At 38.5% G+C, this 25,393-nt stretch overlaps 1 protein-coding gene across 4 annotated transcripts in view; it reads right to left on the bottom strand.

The window, feature by feature from the left end:
* Positions 1-25,393, bottom strand: part of USP6NL (USP6 N-terminal like) — a 113,614-nt gene that overhangs the window by 19,061 nt on the left and 69,160 nt on the right. For all 4 annotated transcript variants that reach the window (XM_038153374.1, XM_038153375.1, XM_038153372.1 and 1 more), the window contains 6 exons: positions 21,583-21,622; positions 16,854-16,934; positions 8,600-8,707; positions 6,620-6,729; positions 4,351-4,399; positions 2,588-2,708 (listed from right to left, as the gene is read on the bottom strand). In XM_038153374.1, the coding sequence (XP_038009302.1) occupies positions 2,588-2,708; positions 4,351-4,399; positions 6,620-6,729; positions 8,600-8,707; positions 16,854-16,934; positions 21,583-21,622 (509 nt within the window). The remainder of the gene's footprint in view (positions 1-2,587; positions 2,709-4,350; positions 4,400-6,619; positions 6,730-8,599; positions 8,708-16,853; positions 16,935-21,582; positions 21,623-25,393) is intronic.

A 25,393-nucleotide genomic window follows, 5' to 3' on the forward strand; every position in this document is an offset into this window, starting at 1 on the left:
GCATTAAAAAACCCATCTAATTGTTTTGGTGATTACACATGGAAAATTCTTAAGTCCCCCTTCCAGCTGAGGTATCAGCAGAGTTGAAGTTAAAAAAAACTCCAATATATTTTAAGCAGAATGAAAACTGGAAGAACAAGTACAGACCCAGAGTAGCCATGCAACTTAAAAAAAAAAAAAAGAGTGACTGAAGTCCCAAACCAAAAAGCAAAGTCTTTCTAGTTCCAATTGTGCAATTCAGTGCACAATGACTAAGACACAAGATTTAAAACCCCAGATTCACACATGTTTAGTATTTCATAGACACAAATGCAAATTCTACAATACTTAAATGTCAGGTTGCATATTAGGAAATCTCAATAACACAGGCAAGGCATTTGGTTTTTTTCTTACTGTAAACAGTGACTACATCAAAGCTAATTAGCCATCAACAATAACAATAAAGGTTCTTTTTCCATGAAAGGTTGCTCTTTTACATTTACATACACCAACTCATTATCCTGAATTTTTAAGACTATAGAAAGATCAATGGAAAGAGCTTCCAGAAAAGCAGATAATTTTCAGGGTCAGATGTCTGTATTTATCACCTAGAGACTTTACATCTTCCATACAATATGAAATATCAGAGAGGCCAAATTCATCTCTTCATTTCAAGTAGTTTTATACTATAGTCTGGCTAATGGGCTGTACCCAAGAAGTATTCCAGGTTGCTGTATCACAGATAAAATTGAAAAAAACCCATGAAAAACCTTGTCTGTGGGGAGGAGCTTTTAACCATCCTAATCCTGCCAATATGATTCTAACTGAATTTCTTAGCCCACCCCCATGATTTCCATAGGCAGAAGCCCATTTCAGAAAACTATCTGCTGTCAGTGGCATCAAGTGCAACTATAAAAGTTTTTCTTCATGGATATTGACAATTTGGAATTGAAATTCCTTAAGCTTTAAGGAGTTGACAAACAGTGCTTTAAGCTACTTTCTCCAAAGAAGAACACAGAAAGTGCAAACTGTAATATGACATCAGTTAAGCCAGTTTCCTGAGTTTAAAGTTTCCTTTCTCAGTTTAAAGTTTCCTTTCCGGAATCTACAGTGATATTTACAGATGCACAGTGACATTTAAAACACATAAACTCAAGGAATCACAGGAAATCCAGGCTGGATAGGTATTCTGGAGATTATCTGGTCCAACCTGCTGAAAGCAGAACCTTAGACTAGTTGGCAACATTTAATAAATGATAAATTTGGAACATATGAGTTATAATTAAAGTTTTATCATCCTCTATAAATGCAAACTTGCCTAGCAGGCACTCCAAAACAGTTTCAGTGTATGTAATAAAGCTGTGACACAATGTTCATATGCTCTGTGGAGAAGCTCATCAAGCCTTGGGCTACTCAAAGCTCCCTCCTTTCTCTCCCATCACTTGATAGGTGTGTGACAGGAATAAAGGAGGGAAGGAGGGAGGTGTGCAACATCTCAAGCAACTCATCTGCCTGTGTTTATCCTCTTATTTATCATGCACATGATTTGGTAAATAAGGACCTGATTTTGACTTACTTCCCCCAAAGTAAGAATTTTCTGTGAGCTTTGAGGAGCTCAATATTCTACATGGCTGCAGTTACACCTGTTTGGATTATTATGAAGCCTTTAGATTTTTTTTGTAAGATGCTTTTAGCCTGTGTTATCATTGTGTAAAGCTCCAAGAAATTCTTCTGACATTTGATGAACTCAAAATTTCATTTATGACACTTTTTTTCCTCCCCCTGAATCGATAGCTTTGCAGAACTGTAAACAGCAAAATAACTAACTATCCCTTTGTTTTGGGGATGGAGAACATCCAGGAACAATGAAAAACCTGGGAAGGAAGATATCACAGAATGAGAAATTCTTCAGCAGGGAAAAGCAGCTAGAACTTGTTGGAAATTTGCTAAAAAGCCCAAGTTCTGGATGACATTTACTTTTGCAGGCTTCCAAGAATCACAGCTTTTCTAAATCACCAGAACTGCAACATCACAAAGGTTTTGGAATTCCTGGACTTGTTCCATACCAATAACCATGGAATATGCATAGCTCATACTAAATCTGGCATGGAAAGAGAGAACTACCAATAACACAAGAGCAACAATACCATGAGGGCAGGAAATTCTGTGTGAGGTAGAGATAAAACTGAGAAGCCTGAAGTTCATGCCTAGACACAAGTCCATTTTTTGCTGTACATTCCTGTCCTGCCAAATGACAGCACAGCTGCAATATTACTTAACACATTCTGTATTAGGCTTCCACTTCTATTTTATTACTATATAGATGTCTACATAACCAGTTTTCAACTGGTTACATTCCCTAAGAGAATAAGAGAAGAGGAAACCATCTGATTTTCATTAAGAACTATTTGAAAGACATCACAAATAAAAACCATTACTCTCTCTTAATATATGAGAGCTCCAGTAACATCCAATACCTCCCCCAAGTATAAAGCTCTCATTATGATTCATTTTTGACCAATCAGAACAGAACAGTTTCATTTTCAAATAATTTACAGCTTAAATAGGCCAGGTTGAAACCTAAATACACTGACAGGAAACTCCATACCATGCATAGCGTGCTTTGGACCAGAGAGAAGTTTCACCAAGGCCCAGAAGGCATCTTCTTCATTCATGAACATCAGGAGCAAAGCTGTGATCTGGCTCATTCCCTGACAGTATCCAACTTCCTGAAAATCATACAGTGGAAATATTAAAATGCTGGAAACAAAAGCCTCATAGCCACGAGCTTTTAGCTTTTCCTTGAGTTAGTGGAGGAAAGATGATGCCTGTCCTGATGGCAAAGCTTCCCACCAAACACACTCCATATTTAAACATTAAAAATACTGATAGATAGAAGGGATGATGCACAACCCTCCGACTGAAAAGTAACCTGGAAGTATTGATTACTCATTAGAACTCACTACTGATGAACAAAATCCTTGGTCAATACTAATGATTTCAAGTTACTATATCATCTTTTTGTCCAATGGATGCATTTCTCATTTAGCTGTAATTTGGGGGGTTTTATGGAGGGTGAGAGTATCTGGCTTTGTTTTTGTTTACAGTCAGGGCACCATCTGATAAACACAGGATTTTTCAACAGTGACCTGTAACTAGAAACTTGCTCAAGTTTAGCAGCCCAACAGCAAGCAACTGTAATAAACCCAAAGAAAAAAAAATATTGTTCCAAAACTGAACTTGAGTACTTCCTCTGCTATTAATTTTGGATTTTATGGCAGGAACCAGCTGTCACTATCATTCAGCTGCAAAGATAACCCCATCAATGAAGTATTTGTAAGGACAATTACTTAATTGTAGAATAAGTTTTTTCAGGTTTACAAGTTCTTAGCACAGTTTTGTTCTAGAGATAAAACCAAAACATAAGAACTGCTACACATTAAGAGGAAAAATACAACAAGAAGTGCAAAATAAAAACTTCACTATAAAATTCTCATCATTACTGATGATTGATTTTAAATATAATTATTATGAAACTTGAAAATACCAGTCCAATATTTTATACAAGGTAGAAAAAGTCAGACAGAAAGGTTACGTTTCCTAGAACTTTGAAAAAATTCAAACAAACCAGTATTTAATTCAAGTAACTGCTTTAATTTCTCTTTCCTCTTCCCAGGTTAACATATTTTATATTGACTTATGGGGAGTTGCTGATGGATATAAAAAGGAAGATGCACAGAAATGCTCAAGATGGGCCCAAGGAATGATGGAACAGTGCATTAAAAGCACAGTTAAATGTGGACATGAAGGCTTTTTTTTTTTTTTTTCTTCTATTTTTAGCATAGAGCCAAAAGACACTACCAAATACATAAGCTTCTAACCCTTATGATACAGTCTGGGAACCCCACTCTAATAAATCCCATTCAGGACTGCAGCCAAGACAAAGTACCAATGTAAAGATGCAACCCTTTAAACTAATTCCAAATTTTTAAAACCTTTCAGGTCATGAAATACACCTGTGGACTCCAACATGCATCTTTCTGCAGTATTTTCCTCCCTATCATTCAAATGAAAAGGAGGCAGATAATAAAATGGGGGGAAATATCAGTCACATAACACTCCAGCACAACACAAATTCAGTGTTCTTATTACAAATTGTAAGCATAGGTCAGTCTGTCCAATAAAACTCATAATTCAGATGCTTTATTTTAACTTCAGCTCAAAATATGTCAACAAATAATTTTTTTTTCTATGTACTTCGAAAGGTCTCTGAAATGTTTGTTGGTTTTTTTTAGGGAGAAAGAGATGCAAGTTATTATCTTACAGCACATTTAGAGAAACCAGATTTAAGTGTGAAAGAATACAGCTTACCGTATTATATATGGAATATGCAGCTAAAATATGGAACAAAGATTGTTGCCTGGAGAAATAAGAGCAGAAAATGAAAAAACTATAGTATTATCTTTTGTAAAAATAGAAGAACATAGAAGTAGTGAACTGTATTTTGGAAACATGTTTTCCCAATTTAACTTGTCTAGCACTAAAGAACAGGATAAACCACATTTGACAACAATAAGTGCTTCTGATTTCAAGCCTATTTTGTAATTAGCACCTTTAAGATGTTTTACACGTTGAAATGTTTCAAAAAGTATCAATATACTTTAGAAGAGAGTGGTGACACATCATCATTTTTACAGACAGGTAAAGTGAAACATTGCATGGGTGACATTTCAAATACTGATTTATTCTGAATGCCAAAATTTAAACTCCCCAAACTTGTTTTCTGTGCTTGCAGAACATTAACAGCTGTTACTGATTCAAAACAGAGATGCAGAAGTGAAGATGTGAAATACACAAAGCAGCCACAAAGGTGTCTTAATCTTGGCACTGAAATTAAAGTCTGCTCCAGTGACTGCTACTGTCAAATTGAAGAAAAACATTATTAACTCTAGCTCAGCATCCTGTGCTCAACCCCCTGTTGATCTCCGGGTACTTCAGAGCAATAATTACAAAAAGCTTTGCAGAGGTCCCTTGCTTTCTGCCAAACAGTCTAACTTGTGAAGGTAGCCTGACAAAAAGCCCCCAACAGCACCAAACCAGCCAGCAGAACTCTGCTCTTTCCAAGTTGTGTATGAAGGTAACAGTGGAGAGCTCTCACAATCAACTTTTAAACTCACAGATACTTTTTGTCACCCGTTCAGGAGAGAATCTGGATACCTGAATGCCTACTTTCACCTACAAGTAAAACTGCTAAAATTTAACAGCAGAGTTTTGCATATTGTCCCTTTTCTGTCCAGTGAAATTTTCTCCCTGTTACTTATCAATGAATGGAAAGAGATATTAGCAGGCTAAATAAAAGAAAGACTAAGCCAGAAGGAGCTTGTTTTCTTTTGGGAAGAGGACTTACACTTGGAGAATTTTATCAAAACATCTGCATTGTGGCATTTTGGTTTACCCTCTTGCAGAACTGAAGTTTAGCCATTCTTCAGTAAGCAAAGAAGAGTGTAAGAAGGTACTAGCCATTAGGCTGCAGCCTCAATTTACAATGACAAACAGGTCCCCAGTGAACACAGGAACCGCCTGTACCCTCAGCTGACCACATGAAACTGAGCACAGGAGCTCAATCTCATTCACAGTTCCCTACACAGAACAGTGATTTCAGCATTATTTACACTAGATGATAGCACTGAAGACCCGTAAAAGAATGAACCTTTAAAGACACAGAGTCTTCTTAAAAGTCAAACAAGCAATTGACTCACCCAGGGGACTTTATTTCATTGCTATGTGAAATGATTTCTGAATTTTTCATCGAGGCATTGCTGGAAATGCATTATATATGTACAGTAATTCTGAGATCTGCTCCAAGTGTGAAATTATTTTAGGCAGCCAAAGGCTTTCCTGTGGACTCTGAGGGCATGGTTTCAACAGCCACAAGGACTGGAGCTGGCTCTGCTTGAGTTAACCCCAAACCAAAGAGGCAACGAGCTCCTGTTGACATCTAAAATGTGTGCACAGAAGGAAGAGAGGCCCAAGCAGCACAGGCCCTGCCAGCCCTGCACAAATGGACCTGAACTGCCCTGGCTGCACGAAGCCATCTCACCCTGGGAATCTCTGCTCTGTGCTCCTTCCTTACAGCCTTCAAAGAAATTCCCCTGATTCAGGATTTTTCCACCAAATATCTAGAATAATAATGTAAGAAAATGTTTCTTTTATTATCACATTAAAGCCCACAGCTCTGAGTACCACTTTTTGACAACAGCAGACTACCATAAAATCTGCCTTGGCAAGAAAAGGAGATTAAAAACTGAACCAATACAGAGACAGAAGGGGAAAAATACCCTCTTCTTCTCAGCAGGGTGCTGATGCTGCAAGCAAGCAACAATACTGATGTTTATATCCCCACTTTTTTCACTATTAAGCATTTTTAAAGATGACAGCTGCCTAATATTCCTCCACTAGTGGCAGCAAAAATTTAATGAAACAAAACATTTTGAAGAAATCCAAAAGCATTACGGCCTATAGTTGTAAATAATTAAATACTTACAAAAAGACTGCTTTATTTGGTTCTGAATTAGATAATGGAAGAATAAAAAAATCCAAAGGAAGGCTAAACTCTCTGGGGAGATGGAAGTTTACTTACTTCACACCGTATCTGTCCCGGAACATGATGTTGTCTCTGTACGTGCGGTTCACGTCCAGGTCAATTTGCCGAATATCTGGTGAAGACCCTCGCGCTTGACACTTCAATCTCTGGGAGTACAGTAAAGAACAAAAGTTGAAAATTGTCAACTCTAAAAAAGCAGAAACCTGCTTGACTTGTACAGCTGTGTTGAATTAATTGCCATCATGGGATTTAAAACAATACAGAATAGCAACTCACGAGATTAACAGTTTTACCTCCCAAAATTCAATGTACAAATTCTATGAGTCAGAAACAGCCACAGAGTAAACGTCAATCCCATAATACACATTTTTTGGACACATCATTCACTGCCCATATTTAAGGCTGTTACAGCATTTTAAGTTTCTTATTGCCATTTCTGAGGCAAACACAGCACTAGAAAAAGAAAATTAATTTTGCTGCTCAGGAACAAGAACCTGAGATGCAAATGCTCTAGACTAGGCTTTAAGCAAATTATTTAGTGTGGTTTTCATACTCCTCCTGTCTTTTCTCTAGCAGAAGTAATAGCTACATAGCTGCCAGTTATTATCCAAATATAGATAATGGACATTTCTCCAGTAATTTCCTCTGTCTTTCTGTTCTAATCTAATTTAGCTGTAGAATATGCCTACTTTAGCGCTTGCTTTAGTGTTTTATAATTAAATCCATTTTTGTAATTGAATACTTATGAAACCTGCACAGGTTTAGACTGACACCTTATTTTTTGCACTTACAATAATTTTCTCTTGACTCTCATTCATTTATTCTCACTTCTGTCAGTAAAAGTTGAGTTTGCAAGACCTTTATGGTATTTTTAAAACATTACTTCTGACTATTAGAGAATACCACAGACAATCAAAAGGCAAAACTCTATGGACTCTGGTTGCAAGAAAACAAGAGTAAAGTCAAAATTTATAATAACAAAGGGGTCAAACAGGGAACAATAACATGCATCAAGTCTGTTGAACACAACCAGAAGCTTTAGGCACATGAGGAATTACTTGTAAGCCATTGAACCAACACAACACTAACCACAATCTCAGCTATGTGCACCTTTCAGTACAATTTAAACTGAACCCCCAGAATGATGTGTCCCCCAGACAGACAGAAAAGCAGCAAAGGGAAAATTTCTAGCTCTAAACACCTATGACATGATAGAATATAGGAAAAGAAGAACCCTAAGTCCTTGCAATCATGGCAGCCTCATGTGTGAAAGAACACAAGGGTACCAAAAGTTTGAGAAACAGGAAGGACAGAAGGTGAAGAGCTGAAATTCCCCCTGCAAACAGAACTGAAAGAAGCTATTTGACCTACAATAAACGTGTATTATCCTTTTGACTTTAAGGTGTGCAGTTTGTAAGTGACACTTGTAGTGAGCAGTGTTAGTATCACTTCAGGAAATAGGAAAATAGAGAGCAGCAAGATGAGTATATAACAAATAAAGCAGATAATGATGGAAGAAACTCTACTTCTGTAAGTGAACTACAAGCATTTCTTTGTTTTGCATTGAGCATTAGATGACATTAGTAATTCCTGAAGATTATTTCACCTATTTTTAAATGCTTCTAATTTAACTTGGCATTCTTTCTCACAACTACATTATTCAGCATAACCTGTTTTACCTCCTTTGGATCTCCCACTAGTCTTATTGAGGAACTTAAAATATAATAGTCAGGAAAAGCAGCCTGTGAGACTAAAGAGCAAGAAATATGAGGAAGGTAACAGACACCAAAATTTAGATATCAATACCAACACCAATCTTCTTTCATAAGAATCCTCATCTACTCAGACCCACTCTCAGCTCAGCTTTTTCCTAGCTAAAACAAGCAATAGAGTGCAATGTAATATCTAATTCTTTTTTTTTTTTAACATTGCATAACAGCAAAGGGTTAATAAAGACTGCAGCTTTAGTACCTGGTATTTTTAAATTAATATTAAGTAGAAATTCTACAAACTCACATTATAAAAGTCTTTCATTTCTTCTTTCATCTTTGGAACATCAAGCAACAAAGACCAGACTTGCCCTCTCAACTGCAGTGGGATCCCTTTATAAATTCTCCTATGAAACTGCAAAAAAAAGAAAAGAAGGTAAGAATGCAGCCCAATTTACAATGCTCTGTGTAAAAGGAATAGTGATGCACAACATGGTGAAGAGAAAAATGGAATTGCACCAAGCAATCTAGGAAAGGGATGACCTGCTGGGGACAAAGTGTTCCAGTGTATTTTGAACAATGTGTCTTGGGACCTCCTGCCAGAATCCAGAGGCACAGGGACAAAACAGACACATGGGCCAAACCATCCCAGGTGATGTTTTCAAGCCAGGACTTTTGCATGCAGGAAGGTCTATCAAAATTGTACCACCTTTGCTCAGCAAATTTTGTCATTTAGATCCCAAAAATCAGATTCTTAGCAACACTATTTCAGGATAAGCCACAAATAGCTCACTGTAATTGCAGTCTATAAATAGAAACGGCAAAAAAGCAAGCAGCAAAATCACAAAGCTTTAAAAATTATCAGTAAAAACCCAAAAGCAGAACTGATCTTTGAATTCCTCTAAAACTGCGACAGGATGCTCAAATGTATGTGTGCAAGGAAACAAGCCTTTTGTGAGATCACAAAAACAACAGAATGTGCCATTTCTAAAATTAACAGACCTCACATTGTATTTCTAAACTAATAATCAATCTCCTACATGCATATTGAAACATTTGCAAAAAAATCAACAAAAGAACACAAAAATGGTGTTATCATCTTTTGAAGACATATCTAAGAAAAGGAAAATTAAAAAGACAACTCTGACACAGAAAATGAACCTTTCTGAAATTATGTTTTTACCATTATTTTAATGATTATACAGGATGACAATTAGGTTTAAAAGAGAGCAAACCACACACAACTGCTCTCTAATTTTTTCTTCTAATGGAAGTTAGACCTTAAAAAATTTAGTTGACAAAGCTACCACTTCCTTGAAACATTTTATAAAAGTTATGTTTGCAGTAAGAAATACTTTAAAAGCAATGTCCTCCTCAATGACAGGATTGTTTTTCTTTTCACGTATTTCACATCTCCAGTTTTGGGAAATTAATGAACCCCTCATTGCAGTGTATTTCCAACCCTCCTGCCATTTGGAATATATCAGCTCTTCAAAGGTGTCCTTAATGCCAGCAAGGATTTGTGTCTGGATTGCAGAATCTCTAACTCTTGCACAAGTAAGGTTATGAGTTTCTTCCCTTGTTCCTTTTTCAAATGAAAAACATAAACTTGTATAAGATACAACAGCCATCCTGGAGACTGTCCACAAAAAAAATGTTGTGCTTCATGAAGAAAACTTTGCTGCATTAATACAAAGAAGGCTAAAGCAGCAACACTTGCAGTGTGAGCACAGCTGTGCCAGTAGAATTTTTTCTGTAAAGATGAAGAAAAACATACAGAGCTCCAAAGCAGCCTTCTCTACAGATGGATACTCTGAGCTCAGGTCACACAGGATTTCAGTGTGTGTCAACCCAGACACAAGGGTACCTGCTTGTAGAGAAGAAAATTCAGTCTTTTGAAAGCCAAACACCCCCAACGGCAGAGGAGTCATCCTAGGAAGAGATTAGCCTGTCTGTCTACTGGAAAGCAGAATGAGTCAAATTTGCAATATCTTTTCTGGAAATTTGGAAGAAAACTATGGGGAAAAAATGCAGTGATCTATGTCCTCAGTGACAGGTAGCTTTATTTCTCAATCCATGTGCAGCAGAGGACCTTCACAACAAACATTTTTGTCAGCTAATTATAATTTTTCAACTCATTTTCAAATGTCTCCAAGAACAAAAGGTTATTAATGAAGACAACTGGTTGAAAAATAAATTCTCAAGACTACTGTTGTTGTATAAATTAATGTTTTGGGAGAAGGTCAGGTAGATATAAAAGGCCAGAAATAAGCCTTTATAATAACAGCTTCTTATCCAAACACAATTAAAATAATTCAAACCATCCATCCAAACTGAAGAGTTGTTCAAGGTTTTTTTTTTGGAAAATAAAACTGAAGGAGAAGAATCTCTAGTTTCAGAGGAGTCCATGGTACTTACAATTTTCCCATCTTCTGCACTGCCTAGATTGAAACAGCCAAATGCTAGAAGAGCCCTTAAAGCAGTAAGTAAAAACTGAGAGAGAACTGTGGAAGCCCTTTTCACAGAAAAGTTTGAAAAGTGAATTGCAAATATAACTTTATAAAGAGCAGAAAGGACAGAGAGGTGAACAGTTTCATCAGCCAACTACAGCCATGCCAAAAAAACAGGAGGAAAGCAAACATTTTTAGTAGCTAAGTTCTGAATTGTTGCACTACCTGGCAGAATAAACCCAAATAACATTCACAGCTTCTTGCAAACCATTTTAGATCTGTGTTCAACTGACTCTGCTGCTCCATCTATTCTTTTATTGAGGCAGAGAAAAAGCTCTCAGTCATCCCCAGTCATTACCAGATCCTGCCTACAGGCTCAGCAGAACACAAGACCAAAGACTTTCACCATCTGATACAGAGGAGAGAAATGTCACTCAGTCTGGCATGGGCTCCAGTGCACAAACAAGAACATGGAAACGAGCGTGAAAAATTTCACATCTGATGGAAAACTGAGAGGAGTGGCTGATGCACCAAGAGGGCTCTGCTGCCACCCAGAGTGATGTTAACAAGCTGGAGAAATGGGCTGCCAGGACCCTCACAGACCTCAACAAGGAGAGGTGCAAAGTCCTGCACCTGGGAAGGAACAACCCCAGGCACCAGAACATTCCAGGGGTCACCAGCCAGAAAAGAGCTCAGAAGAAAAGGACCTGGGGGTCCTGGTGGACCAACCTGAGCAGGAGCGGGGCAGTGCCCTTGAAGCAAAGATGACCAGTGCTATCCTGGGCTGCACCAGACAAAACCACTCCCAGCAGGTTGAGGGAGGGGATCCTTTCCCTCTGCTCAGCACAGTGAGTCCAGTTCTCAACACAAGACAGACATGGACACACTGCAGAGGGCTACAGAGATGATGAGACCTGACCACCTCTGCCATGAGCAGAGGCTGGGACTGTTTAGCCAGGAGCAAAGGCTCAGGGGGATCTTATCAAATTGTCTGTAGCACCACACTGAAGGGAGAGGGCAAAAAGGACAGAGCCAGGCTCTGTTCAGTGGGGCCCACTCACACAGCCAGAGGCAATGGGCACAAAATGAAACACTGGAGATTCCCTTTGAACATTAGGAAACATTTTTTTACTGTGAGGGTGACAGAGTACTGGCACAGGTCACCCAGTCAGGTTGTGGTGTCTCCAACCTTGGAAATCTCAAATGCCATCAGGACATGGTCCTGGGCAGCTGGAGGAGGGAGCAGGGGCTGGACCAGGTGACCTCCAGAAGCCCCTTCCAAGCCCAGCCTTTCTGTGACCCTGTGCAATGCTGCAGTTTTGTGAAAATTACACGGCTGTGCTGCATCCTGGGGAGTGGGGGAAGGAACTCACACACACTTCACTGCAAAATTCATTTCTGATAATCATTCAGTCACCAAACAGTTAAAGAAAATATAAATGAGCTCAGTGATTATTAGCTAGCTGCATATCTTTACCATAAGCACCATGCTAGTGCCCTCTGCTGTCTTTTATGTCCTTATGTAATACCAGGTAAAAAATCTGCTGAGAAATGCTGCTTGTATCTATATACTTGCAGAACTCTTATCTGCTTTCCTGCTCTCTCTGAATTAACAAATAAAACAGAAAGTAGAAAATTCAGGAAGTTTCTTTTTTCTTCTTCTTCTGGGAAGATGAAATACTGAGTAATTTTAAATAATTTGTGCAGATTAAGGCTTTCTTAAGATAATCATTCAAAACAAAGCATGAATACATAAACTCAGAGTTCAGATAAAGAGACACATCTATGAAAACATTCATCATTCAAAGAATGGGGTTATGGGATGGGGGATGTTTCCATCAGCACAGGACATAGAAAAACAAAAAGATCCTCAATGCATATAATTATATAAATACAGGATACATAAAAATACAGGTTTAAATTCTGTAGCACATCTAAGCTGATATTCAGACAAGGACAGCAGTCAAACTCCTGCAATTATTAGTAAGATCGTTGATCCTGAAGTAGGTAGGAGAAACTCACACTAAATGAGGCTCTATCACCTGGGAATTCAAGGGAGCTTCTCATGCAAAAACAAATTGGACCCATTAATACACTGAATATACAGAATGAACTAAAACCCCTATAAAGCAAGAAGACAAAAAAAAATTTAGCTATCATCTCAATGAGGGCCATAATGTCCAACATGCAAAAACACCTGAAAAACATAAAACCTCCCCTCCCTTGCCTGGCCCCTATCTCTCCAGCTCACAAACCCAACTGGTTTCTGGAAAGAGAAATGAGGCCACTGTCATACAGGACTGCCTTGAGGAATGGCAACTGGCATCACTGCTCCTGCAAGATATAAAGTTGGTTTTCCTGAAAATAAAACTTTCTCAGCTGTCAGGCAGAGCTGCACAAGTAGCAAAGGGACTCTGCCACCTCAAAAAGAATTTGTGATGAGAAGCATAAGAATTAAAATCTGAAGTCTCACAAGAAAGTATATTTATAATGAAAAGAAAATATATTTATAAAGGCTGCTGCCTTTAGAGGTTCTTCAGCTTCTGTGGGTTGCAAAAAAGGGAGAAAAAGTGCAAACAGAAGAGTTGCTCCATCTCATTCAAAAATCTCAGGAATGCAAAGAGGGTTCTTCATTAAGGCTCTGTGTTCAGACTCCAAATGAACTGGAGACTTGATTATTACACTGTGTGTGAATGCCAGAACAGCTGGAAATGGCAGCTACCCTGATTGTTTCTCTTCTTCCTATCCCCTTCAATTTAGGCAACTTCAATCACAGACAGATGAAGGCAGACAGGCAAAGACAGAAATACTTTGGTGGAAATACTCAAATGGGAATACAACATATAACAGTTTTATTTAATCTTTCCTGCAAGTTATGATCATACTAAGCCAGGAAGGATTTACTATCTGTGGGTGGTTGATTGTACCCTGAACTACTAAGCAGTAGAATACAAATAGGAAATAAAAGCACGAACTAGAGAAGGACCACGCTGAAACACAAACTTTGCTGCTCTGTGACACTTCCTGCATATGAAATGACTGATGGGGAGATGAAAGCTTTATTTTGACAAATATCAATCAAGCAAAGACACAAGGGCAGTTACACACTTCAGAGTGGTATCTGTAAGAACCATGACAACTCCCCTGAAAAGATGCCTAAATAACCACACAGGAATCAAGGAGTTTTATACACAAAGAGCAAGTCAGACAAAAGCACCAAGAGGCCTTTATGAATGAACAGGAGTGCCTGGACAATCTCAAACATAAAAAGGAAGCCTATGGGGAAGAAGCAAGGACAGGCAGTTTGGAGGAATACAGAGAGATTGTCCAAGCAGCTAGGGATCAGTTAGAGAGCTGAAGCCCTGGTGAGATCAAATCTGGCGAAGGACATACAGGCAACAAGAAAACCTCCCACATAAGGAAGAAATTCTTCCCTGTGAGGGTAGTGAGACCATGGCACAGGTTCCCAGAGAAGCTGTGGCTGCCCCATCCCAGCAAGTGTCCAAGGCCAGGCTGCATGGGGCTCTGAGACTCTGGGGGGTCTAGTGGAAGGTGGCCCTGCCCACGGCAGGGGGCTGGAACTTGATGATCAATAAGGTCCCTTCCACCCCAGGCCATTCCATGATTCTGTGACTCTACTCTGTTATGGAGCTGTACATGAGCTCACTTTATTAATTTATACTTCACTACCTCTAAACTATTACCCAAATATGGTAGAGCCAGAGCACATTTCTGGTCTCAATATGACAATTCTTCCACCTTTTTCCAGCTCCTCATGGGCATTCATTCCTAATCTCTATTCCCCACCCCATCTTTTTTACATGGCTTAGCACAAGAGTTCTAATGGGAAAACAGCGTGAAGTTTCCAGATGCCTCATCTGTTTCTTTTCTCTATCTATATCTCTATCTATACATATCTATACATATCTATATCTCTATATCTATATCTCTATCTGTACATATATATATATATATTCCTGTGTGTATACATATATATATATGTATTCTTCAGCAGTCAAGACCAGAAGATGTAAAATGAAGCATCTCAAGTGCACACACATACCCACCATCGTGTGTTAATGCTTTCTCATTAATTCTCTTTGTGAAGTTATGACAAAAGGAAAAAAAAAAAAAAAAGTTGAGAAGGAGCCTATAGGCAGCTCTGCAAGAGTATTGAATGAAAACTGTAGTTTGCAATTAAGCATATGACAGTTTGGGATAATGGAATCAAATATATGGATTCATGTACAGTATGAACAGATTCCTTCAGGGCAAAGCTCTCTTAGCTGTATATTATGAAGGCTCATCACAAACAGGCTGTCCAAAAGTCCTGTATTTTGTACATACCTGCTGTATACCTGGAAGCATCACTTTCTCTGAGTCTCCCTATCTACTTAAGAGCACAGTCATGTCTCAAATGTGCCATTTTCCAAAACCAAGCCATCAGAACAATTATAATCTATAATCCAATAACATTGTTAAAGGATTATAGATTGTTGTTGTTGTTGCTGCAATGTTCTCTTCAGTGCTGTTTCTAAAGAACACTGATTTCAGGAGCAGCCTGACTGCACAGAAACCATGGCAGTGTCAGGTGATGCGAGTCTTGTAACACAGAGGCTGCTCATTTTCTTTAGCAATTTGTTTCTCTAACATTAACCAATTTATCCAGTCTAGTGAAGACAGAAAACAAGACTCAGGAACTGTTCCTACAACTACTCCTTCCATGATTCAAGAATGTGAGCTTGGAAAGCTGGTGAATTCTTCCAACACACTTCCAGATAAAAACTGCCTTTAATTGTGAGTTTTGCACAACGTGGCCAGGCTTTCCATAGTGACTGGAAAATAATGTCTGGCTTTCCACTGGATGCTCAGGAGAATTCTTTCTTGTGTATCTTCTGGTTCACTTAGCACATAAGATGTGAGATAGCGTAAGGAAAACACCCTTGTTTTTCAAACCACATGAGCTTCATTAGAGTTTCACAATGAGTGAAAATTTTTCCTAGCCTCAAGTGAAGTTCATCCCTTTATGAACATATTGAATTATTCCAGCCCCTATTATAGTTCAGCCTATAATTTGTTACATGAACTGAAACTCTTTCTGCTCAGCTGATCTGCCAGACCTTCTGCATGCCTGGTGAAGAGAGGATTATTTATTTAACTCAGTGTCTCCAATTTATTTAACTGATGTCACCAATGGCTGAAGAGCACAGCCACTGCTGCTCAGATGACACGTGGTTATTGGGTTACCTGAAAGGTCATGTTTAACATTCTCTTTGCAAACAAAGCAGCTGCTATGGAGTTTGGTTTTTTTATTGTCCCTTTGACTTGGGAACATATTTGATCTTACAGTCTCCTTAGTGCTACATTAACAAAACAAAGAAACAAAGTCACAACAGTTAAGACCCCTAATTTCCCCTCCCAGAGAAAATGGCAGGACAAAGTAGGATCATAAGAAAAACTTCGGGAACAAGTAATTATTTTCCATGCATTCACATCATATTGTAAGGAAATGGACTTTCTAGATTCTGAGCTATACCAACAGAACCCGTAAGAGAAAATGCAAAGACAGCTTGGGTTAAGCTGTCTTGTGTTAAGACAGCTTAACACAAGTCTTCAGCTGTGTTGAAGAGAAGAAGGAATCTGAATTTGGGATTCCGTGCATTATCCACCAAACAGCCCCAAGACCAGCTATGAAACCTGCCAGAGCCCAGTGCTGGAATAAAGCCCCTCCAGCAAATTTTTTTCCAGCTGAAATTCTTCCATAATTTTAAGATGACCAAGACCACAATTCCAGCAAATAAACTGTTCAAATAGAAGTCCCCACCTAGTTTTAAATCAAGTATTTAGCACCTAATAGCACACCTGACATGACCCACTCTGTCCACAGATTATTCTGCACACATGAACACAATTCCTTGCATTTGATCACCAATTTTTTGGGGTAATTACTATTGGATTATTAGGTATTACTGCCTTTTGGAAGAACAAAAAACTTGATTCTTTCGGTGTGGGTTTGGATTTTTTCAGATATCAAACACAGGCAATCTAATTTCAGGGTATGCATTCTTTCTGAAATGACAGCCAATGACATTCAGCCATGCAGTATTTTACCTTTTCACTATTCTTGTATTTTTCCCAGCTTTTCAGCATCTTAAGCCATTTTGTAGTTCTTTCAATTTCAAGGTTCTTTTGCTGAAAAGGAATTAGAAATTTTTAGTATCTCCAAAACAAATGCATTTAAAGTTGTCTATGTTTTTTTAAAAAGAACAAGTTTAACAGAGCATTTTGAATTTTTTATTCATTCATCTGAAAACAGCAAATAGTTCATTTCATCAGTTCATTTAAAACATCCAAAAAACCAGCCAACCAAAAACCAAGCAGAAACTATGGATTAATTGTATTTTATAAGAGGAGGTTAAGTACAAGATTCTAGAAGTTTCTTTTTTACATATTTGGCAAGTTACAAAAAAACCCCAAACCAACAAAACTTCCATTTGTTTTTATACTCGGTTATCAGGCTACTTAAAAGTTAGTTGTCCCTGAAATGATCTTTCCCAGACTTGCCCTAACAAAATTAGCTTCTGTTTGCAAGTGATCACACAAACTATCCCTTCTTAAAAGGTACAAAGTTAAAAACGAACAAAAACAAATGCATGCAAGAGTGACAGTGCAGGAGCAGAAGTGGGAATAAGCTTTAATTTTTAGACATTAAAAGCTAGAAATCCTTGCCACAATTCTCCTCCTGAAGAATTCAGGCACATTTTCACCTGCATTACCCTGTAACCTAACATCAAGGATTTCTTCTGAAGATCTATTAGCTTAAATTTTATAACTGACAAGAATATTTCAGCAACAAGGTGACAGAATGAGAATCCAAATCAAAACAAACTCCATTTTCTCAAAACAAATAGTTACATTAAGTAATCTAGCAAGTACAGCCCTACTACCTTAGAGACTGCCCTTCTGTCTATGAAAATATTGCTAGAGTTGCCATCAACTTCTCAAATTTGGGAACCAAACAAGCACTTGGAATCAGCCCTCTTAGCCCACAGAATTTCAAGGCACTGTGGCACCACACAACCAAAAATCTGTATTTTGTTAGCTCCACTGATAAGACTTTTAGCACTTATTTTTACAACTCAGTTTTACATTTTGCAAAGTTTCTCTGATTATACCACAAAGTTAATAGTTAGCTGTGTGTTTTTACATGTTTTTAATGAGACTATTTAAACTCTCTCATAAAGCTTTGGAGCAGAAGATCCAGAGTGGAAAAGTTAAAGCAAAAAAATGAATGTGTGTGGCTACTACTTTCTCTTCAGAGTTGAATATAAAACAAAGTATTCAGTCTTATTGTAAAGGACAGCCCCTCAACCTCCAACTTCAAATTCAGGGATTAATAAAGACAGGAATGATATTCATACGGTTAGTGATTCAATCTGGTAACAATGTAAAAGTTTAATTTTAAAGCTCCACAGGATACTGAAAGTTATAAATACTTTCATTACATATTTATAAAGTCAATTGCATCCAAAATGTTGGGGGAATATAAAAGAAAATTACTACTTATTGTCCCAATAGAATCCTAATTTTACTACAAGCTTTTACCCCTCAGAATTTGTGCATTCTTTCTTGGCTACCAATGCAATACAATGGGCTTCTTTAACTCCCTGAACTTCTTTCATCCAGGAGCCCAAAGCTTGCATTATCAGAAGTATAACTTGATGAAGTTTAGGTCCACCTCAACTATGATAGGTCCACAAAATGTCCCGGAAATAAGCTGGTTTGGGTTTTCAAGTTATTTTTTGTTTGAATTCAAATTCTGTAAGCCTGACAGAAGTATAAAAATGTAATGAGGAAAAGAAGTGCCTCTACTCTTTCAGCCTTATCTAACTACTCATGTTGCAATCAACTGCCCACACTCCTGTTGAGGTTCAGGCTGTATTGGGCAGTATCTCAGATAAAAAAGCCTTTTAAATTTTTTAAAACACATTTCTTAAGACTTTTTAGAGGGCATGGCTAGAAAAACTATTGTTTCCAAGATTTCACAACATTGTTTCTGATTCTCCTTCACACTTGCAAGCCCTTAAAGAAATCAGCATTTTCAACATCTCTTAAAGCAGATGTTCTTTAGGCATAATTTTTATTCCTGCAGGAATAACAGGAAGTCAGGAAAGGTCTCTGCCCTCAACAGGTTGTTCATGTAATTCGTAAGAAAAATAAAACCCTATCTGCTTCCAGATAGGGTTTTTTTTGCTTTGCTTTGTTTGTATGTTTGATCTGCTTTCAAGATTTCTGGTCTTTTGAGCCAGAAGCTCACTTCAATTGTATGTTTGTTCAAGCTTTTATGTCTTTGTGTCAATTTACCCATTCTCAAGTGATGCTACTGTAGTCAAAATAGCAATTATTTTTGTGTTTCAGTTCTTGAAAACTTTCAGTTATTTCTTTTCCTGTCTGAATTATGTTCACTTTTATGTCTAACAGGTACAACACTGAAAACACAAGACAGATCTGAGGCAGCTCATTGCAGAGCAGAGGGATGCTGCTACTGCTCTTACAGACAAGTTCCGTGTAGTTGTCACCAAAAAAAGAAAAAAAAAATACATTTATCTGTCTTCTGAATACATTTTACACTTTGAGGCATTTTTGCCATTGGGAGTAACAGAATCCCTAATTGAAGCAGAGCTGGTTTCTACTCTCATGTCAGTAAACAATGCACTAGTGAAAGCACAGAAATCATTAAATTGCCAAGCACCCCTCTTGTGTGCAACTCTCTACCTTCCTGGAGAGCACATGTGCCAGGGGCACAGGCTTAAAGCAATGCTTCAGCAGAAACCTCCCACAAAACCAGAACTTGCTGAACTGCTCCCCAGAGAACCTGTAATCAAGTAAACCAATGACAAAACCTAACTGAAAATTACTAACAAAACATTTCATAGAACTTCAAAATCAGAGTCAGACCAGACTCCAGATTTCCTGAGGTCAGTTCTCTGTCTCCTTTCCTCCTCTAGAAAATCTTTCCTCCCCTTGTTTTATCTGAGAGATGGCAGATTATTCATGTCAAGGTTAAGTAGTTCATAATGCAGGACAATGATTTGATGCATTTAAGGCATCAAACGTGCAGCAAAGTAATGAAGCACCAAAATGAGTAATTATTACTGTTAACGCAGAGTAAAGGTACTATGACCAAAAACACACACACAGAAATCCCAGCCTAAGGGGTTTTTTTGTGTCTGAAGAACAGATTCCAAATTCACAAGGATATCAATCTTTTACAGAAGTTGCAAATTATATGAAAACTTGAGTTAGGAATATTTTTTTAAATTCACAAGGCAAAAGGAAAGCATAAACAGTTCTGCCGAGTGACTTCAAAAGACATTGTGCAGAAAGCTTTTAATCTTAGCCTACATTAACTTAACACAGTAATCCTTATGGATGGTATCTTGAAAATTGCAGATTCTGACAGGAGCCAGATAAAGCTCAGACCAGCAGAGGTCAGGATACCATCAGGAGTGTAACCAGAAGTCTAATGCAGGAGCATCACTGGATGATTTTTAAAACACACTAGACTTGCAATTTAACACTGACTCCACAAATACAGTTTCTCTGCTGACACTTAGAGACAGCACAAACAGAATTTGGGACAGAGAACCAAGACACTCTTTCCCTCAAATAATTTAAGGCTAACTACAAAGCTACAGTGAATCAGAGCTTCAAAACACATCTACCACAGTAGCTGCACACTGCCTAATATTTCTGCTCAGAGACTCACCCTCCCTGCCGTGTCCTTCTGATGGAAATGAAATTATACATACACTCACTGTGTTATTAAATGTAATGAAACATGGCAGGAAAAGGCAACTATTTCAGGCAGTGTATGCAAAACCACACATGAACCAAGACAAAACAAAAGAGACAAGTTCTACTCTTTCACAGTAAGCATCTCTTACTAGCTTCAGTATATAATTGAAGCACAAAATAATTAATTTGCAGAAGCACTGCTGCTCTTAACACTCAAAGAGCTGAGCTGCCTTGAAATAAATCATTCCATCCTTTTTCCACGTATTCTACTGATTTGTGCAGCCAAGAGGGATAACTTACACTTACAACTTTAAATACTTTATCTTGAATTTTCTGATTTGATTTGGTCTTGGAGGTAACAACCGACCCAGCTGACCAAGGGGAAATACCAACAGAAAGCAGGCCCAGACAAGCAGAAATTCAGTTCCCCATTGCTTTTTCCACATTCCCAACACATCAGTTCCTCCAGAACCCTCCAGCAGCAGAAGGATATTTGGACCAGGACCCACAACAGCTGCCAACAGGACGTGCACCTCTGAAATACACCCAGCTCAGCAACTCAGCATTACAAGGGAGGCCACCCCACCATGGTGGCAGCAGGATATTTGTCACCATTTCCCAAAGCAGCCCATGCTCCTCAGGACAGCAGCACACACCTGGTGGCAGTGCCACCACCTCGCTCCCATCATCCATCCCCCAGCACAGCCGATGGCAGCTCCTGGCACACGACCACAGCTTTCACTCTTTCAGAGCAGAGCTGGATGTGAGCTCTTAAGTAGCTCCATTTCCTTCACATAACGGGAGAGGAATATTCACTCTCACTGACAGGAGCAAATGTAAAAACAAGTGGGCCCCCACGGATGTGTGGGTGAGTTAATCTGGCCTCAAGGACACAGCTCTTAGGGGACTTGGAATGTGCTTCTCTGGAAATTCAAATCACTAAAATGCTTCATCAACTCATTTCACAATTATTTATATTTTTAAGAGTTGTAAATCTGTAAACGTTTACTTACTAGTAAAACCTGGAGGACAGTGGACTTACCTTTTCTATCACTGCATCATGGACAGGAAGCTCCTCTGGACTGAAAACAAAGACAAAGTTTATATTAGTCTTGGTTGTTCTTGGCACAAAATCATTTCTGTATAGGCTCTTACAAGTCAGCACTTACACCAGCAATTTGTAGTAACAAGTGAATAAGAATTCTGAGCTGTAAAGAAGAACTAATATTTAAGTACAGAACTAGGATTTTAAATCAAAGTAGCTGCATAACTTAAAACATCACATAGCTTAAGAAAACTTTTTTTTTTTTCTGTAAAAGCACTCTGTGCTGTCCTACTGAACTGAAACCCAAATGATTTTGGTTTTGTTTTCTTTGACCATACTATTGTTAGCTAATTTACCAACAAAAAAAAAGCTTCCTCCTTTACTACTGTGCTCAAGGAAAGGTACTGAGACTTTGCTTGACTTAGGAGAGTTAACTCACATGTTCTCAAAACTACAAATCTCACTCTAAGTAACAAGCAGGAAGTAGCAGAAAAAGAAATTAGTTTTGTTACTAGGTACCTCATTAATACTAAAAAATTAGAGTATTTTCACTTCTTACCCTAAGCCTAAAAAGGCAGCTTAGGAATTGAAAGCTTGAAGAGCAACCTTTGACCTGATAAATCTTCAGACTTTCCATTCCTTTCATTCTGAGGCCTCTGACTTCTGTTTTTCTTAGCAAAGAAATTTGTGCTTTTCCTCCCAAAAGCAACTGGACCACCTTGATGCCAAGAGAGCCTGCCTACCCCTGCAGCTTCTGAAAACACAGCAGCACAACTGTAACAAGCAACTCCCTTCAGCTCTTGAGGTCAGATAAATAACACACCCAACAAAACCATGTTTAAAAGGGACTAAATCACAGGAAACACATGAAATACTTTTAAAAGTTCCTACTGAGTCTTGATATTATGAAAAAAACCCTCATACCTACACCATTATAGCTTTCTACAGAGAAGCTATTAACCACCAGTATTTTAGACCTGAATCCACTCTGTGCAAGGGTGACCTTGGTGAAGGCTACAGCAGTGAAGGCTGCAGTCAGTGTAAGAACACTCTGATGCAAACCACTTGAATTGTATTCAATCTCCTTGCATTTATTATATGCTGTTTCAAATTCAGAAGTTATATTTAAATAAAGAAATACAGGATGAAGACATACATTTGAACCACTTCATCTAAATGGAAAAACTTGCTCCCATCAACACCTTCACAGGCAAGTCTAACAACACACACAAGTCAATACACACACCACACACAAGTCGAATTTTCCAGGCCACAGCTCAGGAACCAATTTTAAAACCAAGACTGTTGCTTTAGAGCAGCATTGCAAAAAGCATAATTTGTTCATTTAGAAGCACTTAACAAATACATGAAAGCTTTTTTGCTGAATAACAACATAATCAAAAAAACTCTTGATAAACATCTAACACCCTAGAAACAACTTCTAGTCAGTGCTATTTGTAAATGTTAACAAAATTATAGTATTGTGCATGTTCTCATATAACTAAATCAGCTGAAAGCAGGCCCTTTGTATGCCAAGTATCACCTAGAAATTCTAGAAAGCTTATTTGAAGTGGAAAGAAAAAGCAAAGGGAAAGAAAAAATTCAATTTAATACAATCTGCTTGGGGTGGCTGTTGTTTGGTTTGATGCACAGACTGCCAGGCCTTCTCACACCACTTAAAATTTCCAATTCTTCAGTGACAGTTGCAGGCCCTGCCTACCCTCCACGAGCCTCCCACAGCAGCCTCATTCTTCCAGCCCTAGGAGGTCACACCAGCAGCTGGCTGGGCACACAACAAACTCTTTTTCCTGCAGTGCTGCCTGCAAGGCAAGGATCTGCCAGCTCTGCATCCCCATGGACTCACAGTGGCCACAGCAGCTCCTCTGCTCAACTGGTACCACTTGACAGCTTCTCCTCACACCAGCATGGAAGCTGATCACATGAAAGATTAATCAAATCTTATTTTTCACAGAAGGAGAATGAGTTCTAGTGATTTATTAAGGAATGGCTCTCTGCTAATTTTGTGAGATATCATCAATGTACGAAAAAAAGGCATGGCTGAACCTCCTGAGGAGAAAAAGGCTGCCCTCATGTCCTGGGAAGCAGACACCAAATTAATCCAACATCACATTTATGCCCAGATCGCTCATTATTTTTTGAGCTGCTACACTGACATTCCACAGCAGCACATTAAGGCAGCCTCGTGTTTATTCCCCAAGATGCTGCTGAGCACCTGGAAAACAGCACAAAAGCCAAACAAATTGCCCAGGGCTGCTCAGAAACTCACTGGACATGCAGGAGGTCCTGGAGACCTTCCTCTCCAATAACAATATAGCATCAACTATGCCCCTATCCTCACATATGTAAATATTAAAATCTACCCTGCAAGGAGTGAAGGAAAGGCAGTGCAGGCACACAAACTCTCTCAAAGCCCCTAAAGGTAGTTTAAATTAATGTATTTCCATTTAGTGTGTTTTCTATGCAGAAACCTTAGAGATTTGCTTTTATTAGGTAGAATCAGGCACAAAATCAATAATATCTATGAATCTGTTATTTTATTGTACCTTCTATTTCTTCTTTATAATGATGCATATTTTCCTTCCTTCCCCAGCCAAGCCAATCTAATATTGTTACATCTTAATTATTTCTTTTAAAAATAAATCTTCTCCAACCATTCCCAGTCTATTTAAACTTGCATTTCTCCATGGTTTTTATCTGCATACTTCACCAAATAATAAAGGGAAATAGTGCACAGTATTAACATAATACAGCTATATCCTGCCCTAAGACGACTGTTTTTCTTTAATAGCTCAAGTAATATTCACATTTAGGGAATCCAGAGAGAACAGAACTGATTAACATAATTAGCTTGGAATTATACAATCCAGGATATCCAAAAGAGGAGTCACAGGGATACTTTTAACTGAAGTAATGAAAATAAGGTCTCAGCAGAAACGAGATCTTAACACTTCTGCTGTCCTCACTAAATAAAATCTGAATAGGTAAAGTCAGCTGTTGAATGAGCCAGGAATTGACAATCACTACACCTGGTCTGTGCTTTGCTATGAAGACAAGAGCTCCCAGCTGCAGCCACATGGAATCCCAGCAGCAGCTCAAGGCTCTGCCTGCAGAGCCAAGCAGCTCTGCAGTCACAGCACCAAGAGGAAGGGCTGAAGATCTTGTCTCCAGGTCTGGGAGCTGCAAATCACTGCAAGATCAAATCCCAACTACAGTGAGGTGCCTGATGGTCACCCTACTACGAGGTTCTTCAAAGACATCTCACTGGAAGAAAGCAAATACTGGATTCCAAGGTTTGACTGGAACTCAGGATCTCTACCCATGGTCCTCATCTGCAGCACCAGCCCACAGCCACCCTCCCTTCTTTCAGTCTGGACTACTTCCACCTTCTGCTGAGGTCTCCAAGGTCAAAGCCAAGACTTCATTTATTAGACCTGACTGGAAGTGCCTTTTTTTTATTACGTTTTAAGAGATGAATGGATCTTACCTCTTTAACTCCACCACACCGGCTAACACAGGTTTTCATGAATGTTTCAAGAAAACTTCTTAAAAAATTATGTCAAATGCACAATCATCTGTCACTTCAGAACATTAAATATGCAGATCTATGGTTTTGACCATTACAGCATGTGTTGTAATTAACCTCCTTGAGTGGTAGTTGAAATAAACTGAAAAGTCTAAGGCTTAACAAGCTTACAGTCCCCTACCCACTGCTGCTATTTAAATCAGTAATCTTTAAAGAGCACTTTGATGTATTTGTTCAATACAAACACAAGGAAAGACTTTCTTA

The sequence above is a fragment of the Motacilla alba genome, chromosome 1A (assembly GCF_015832195.1).
Source record: "Motacilla alba alba isolate MOTALB_02 chromosome 1A, Motacilla_alba_V1.0_pri, whole genome shotgun sequence".
Lineage (NCBI taxonomy): Eukaryota > Metazoa > Chordata > Aves > Passeriformes > Motacillidae > Motacilla > Motacilla alba.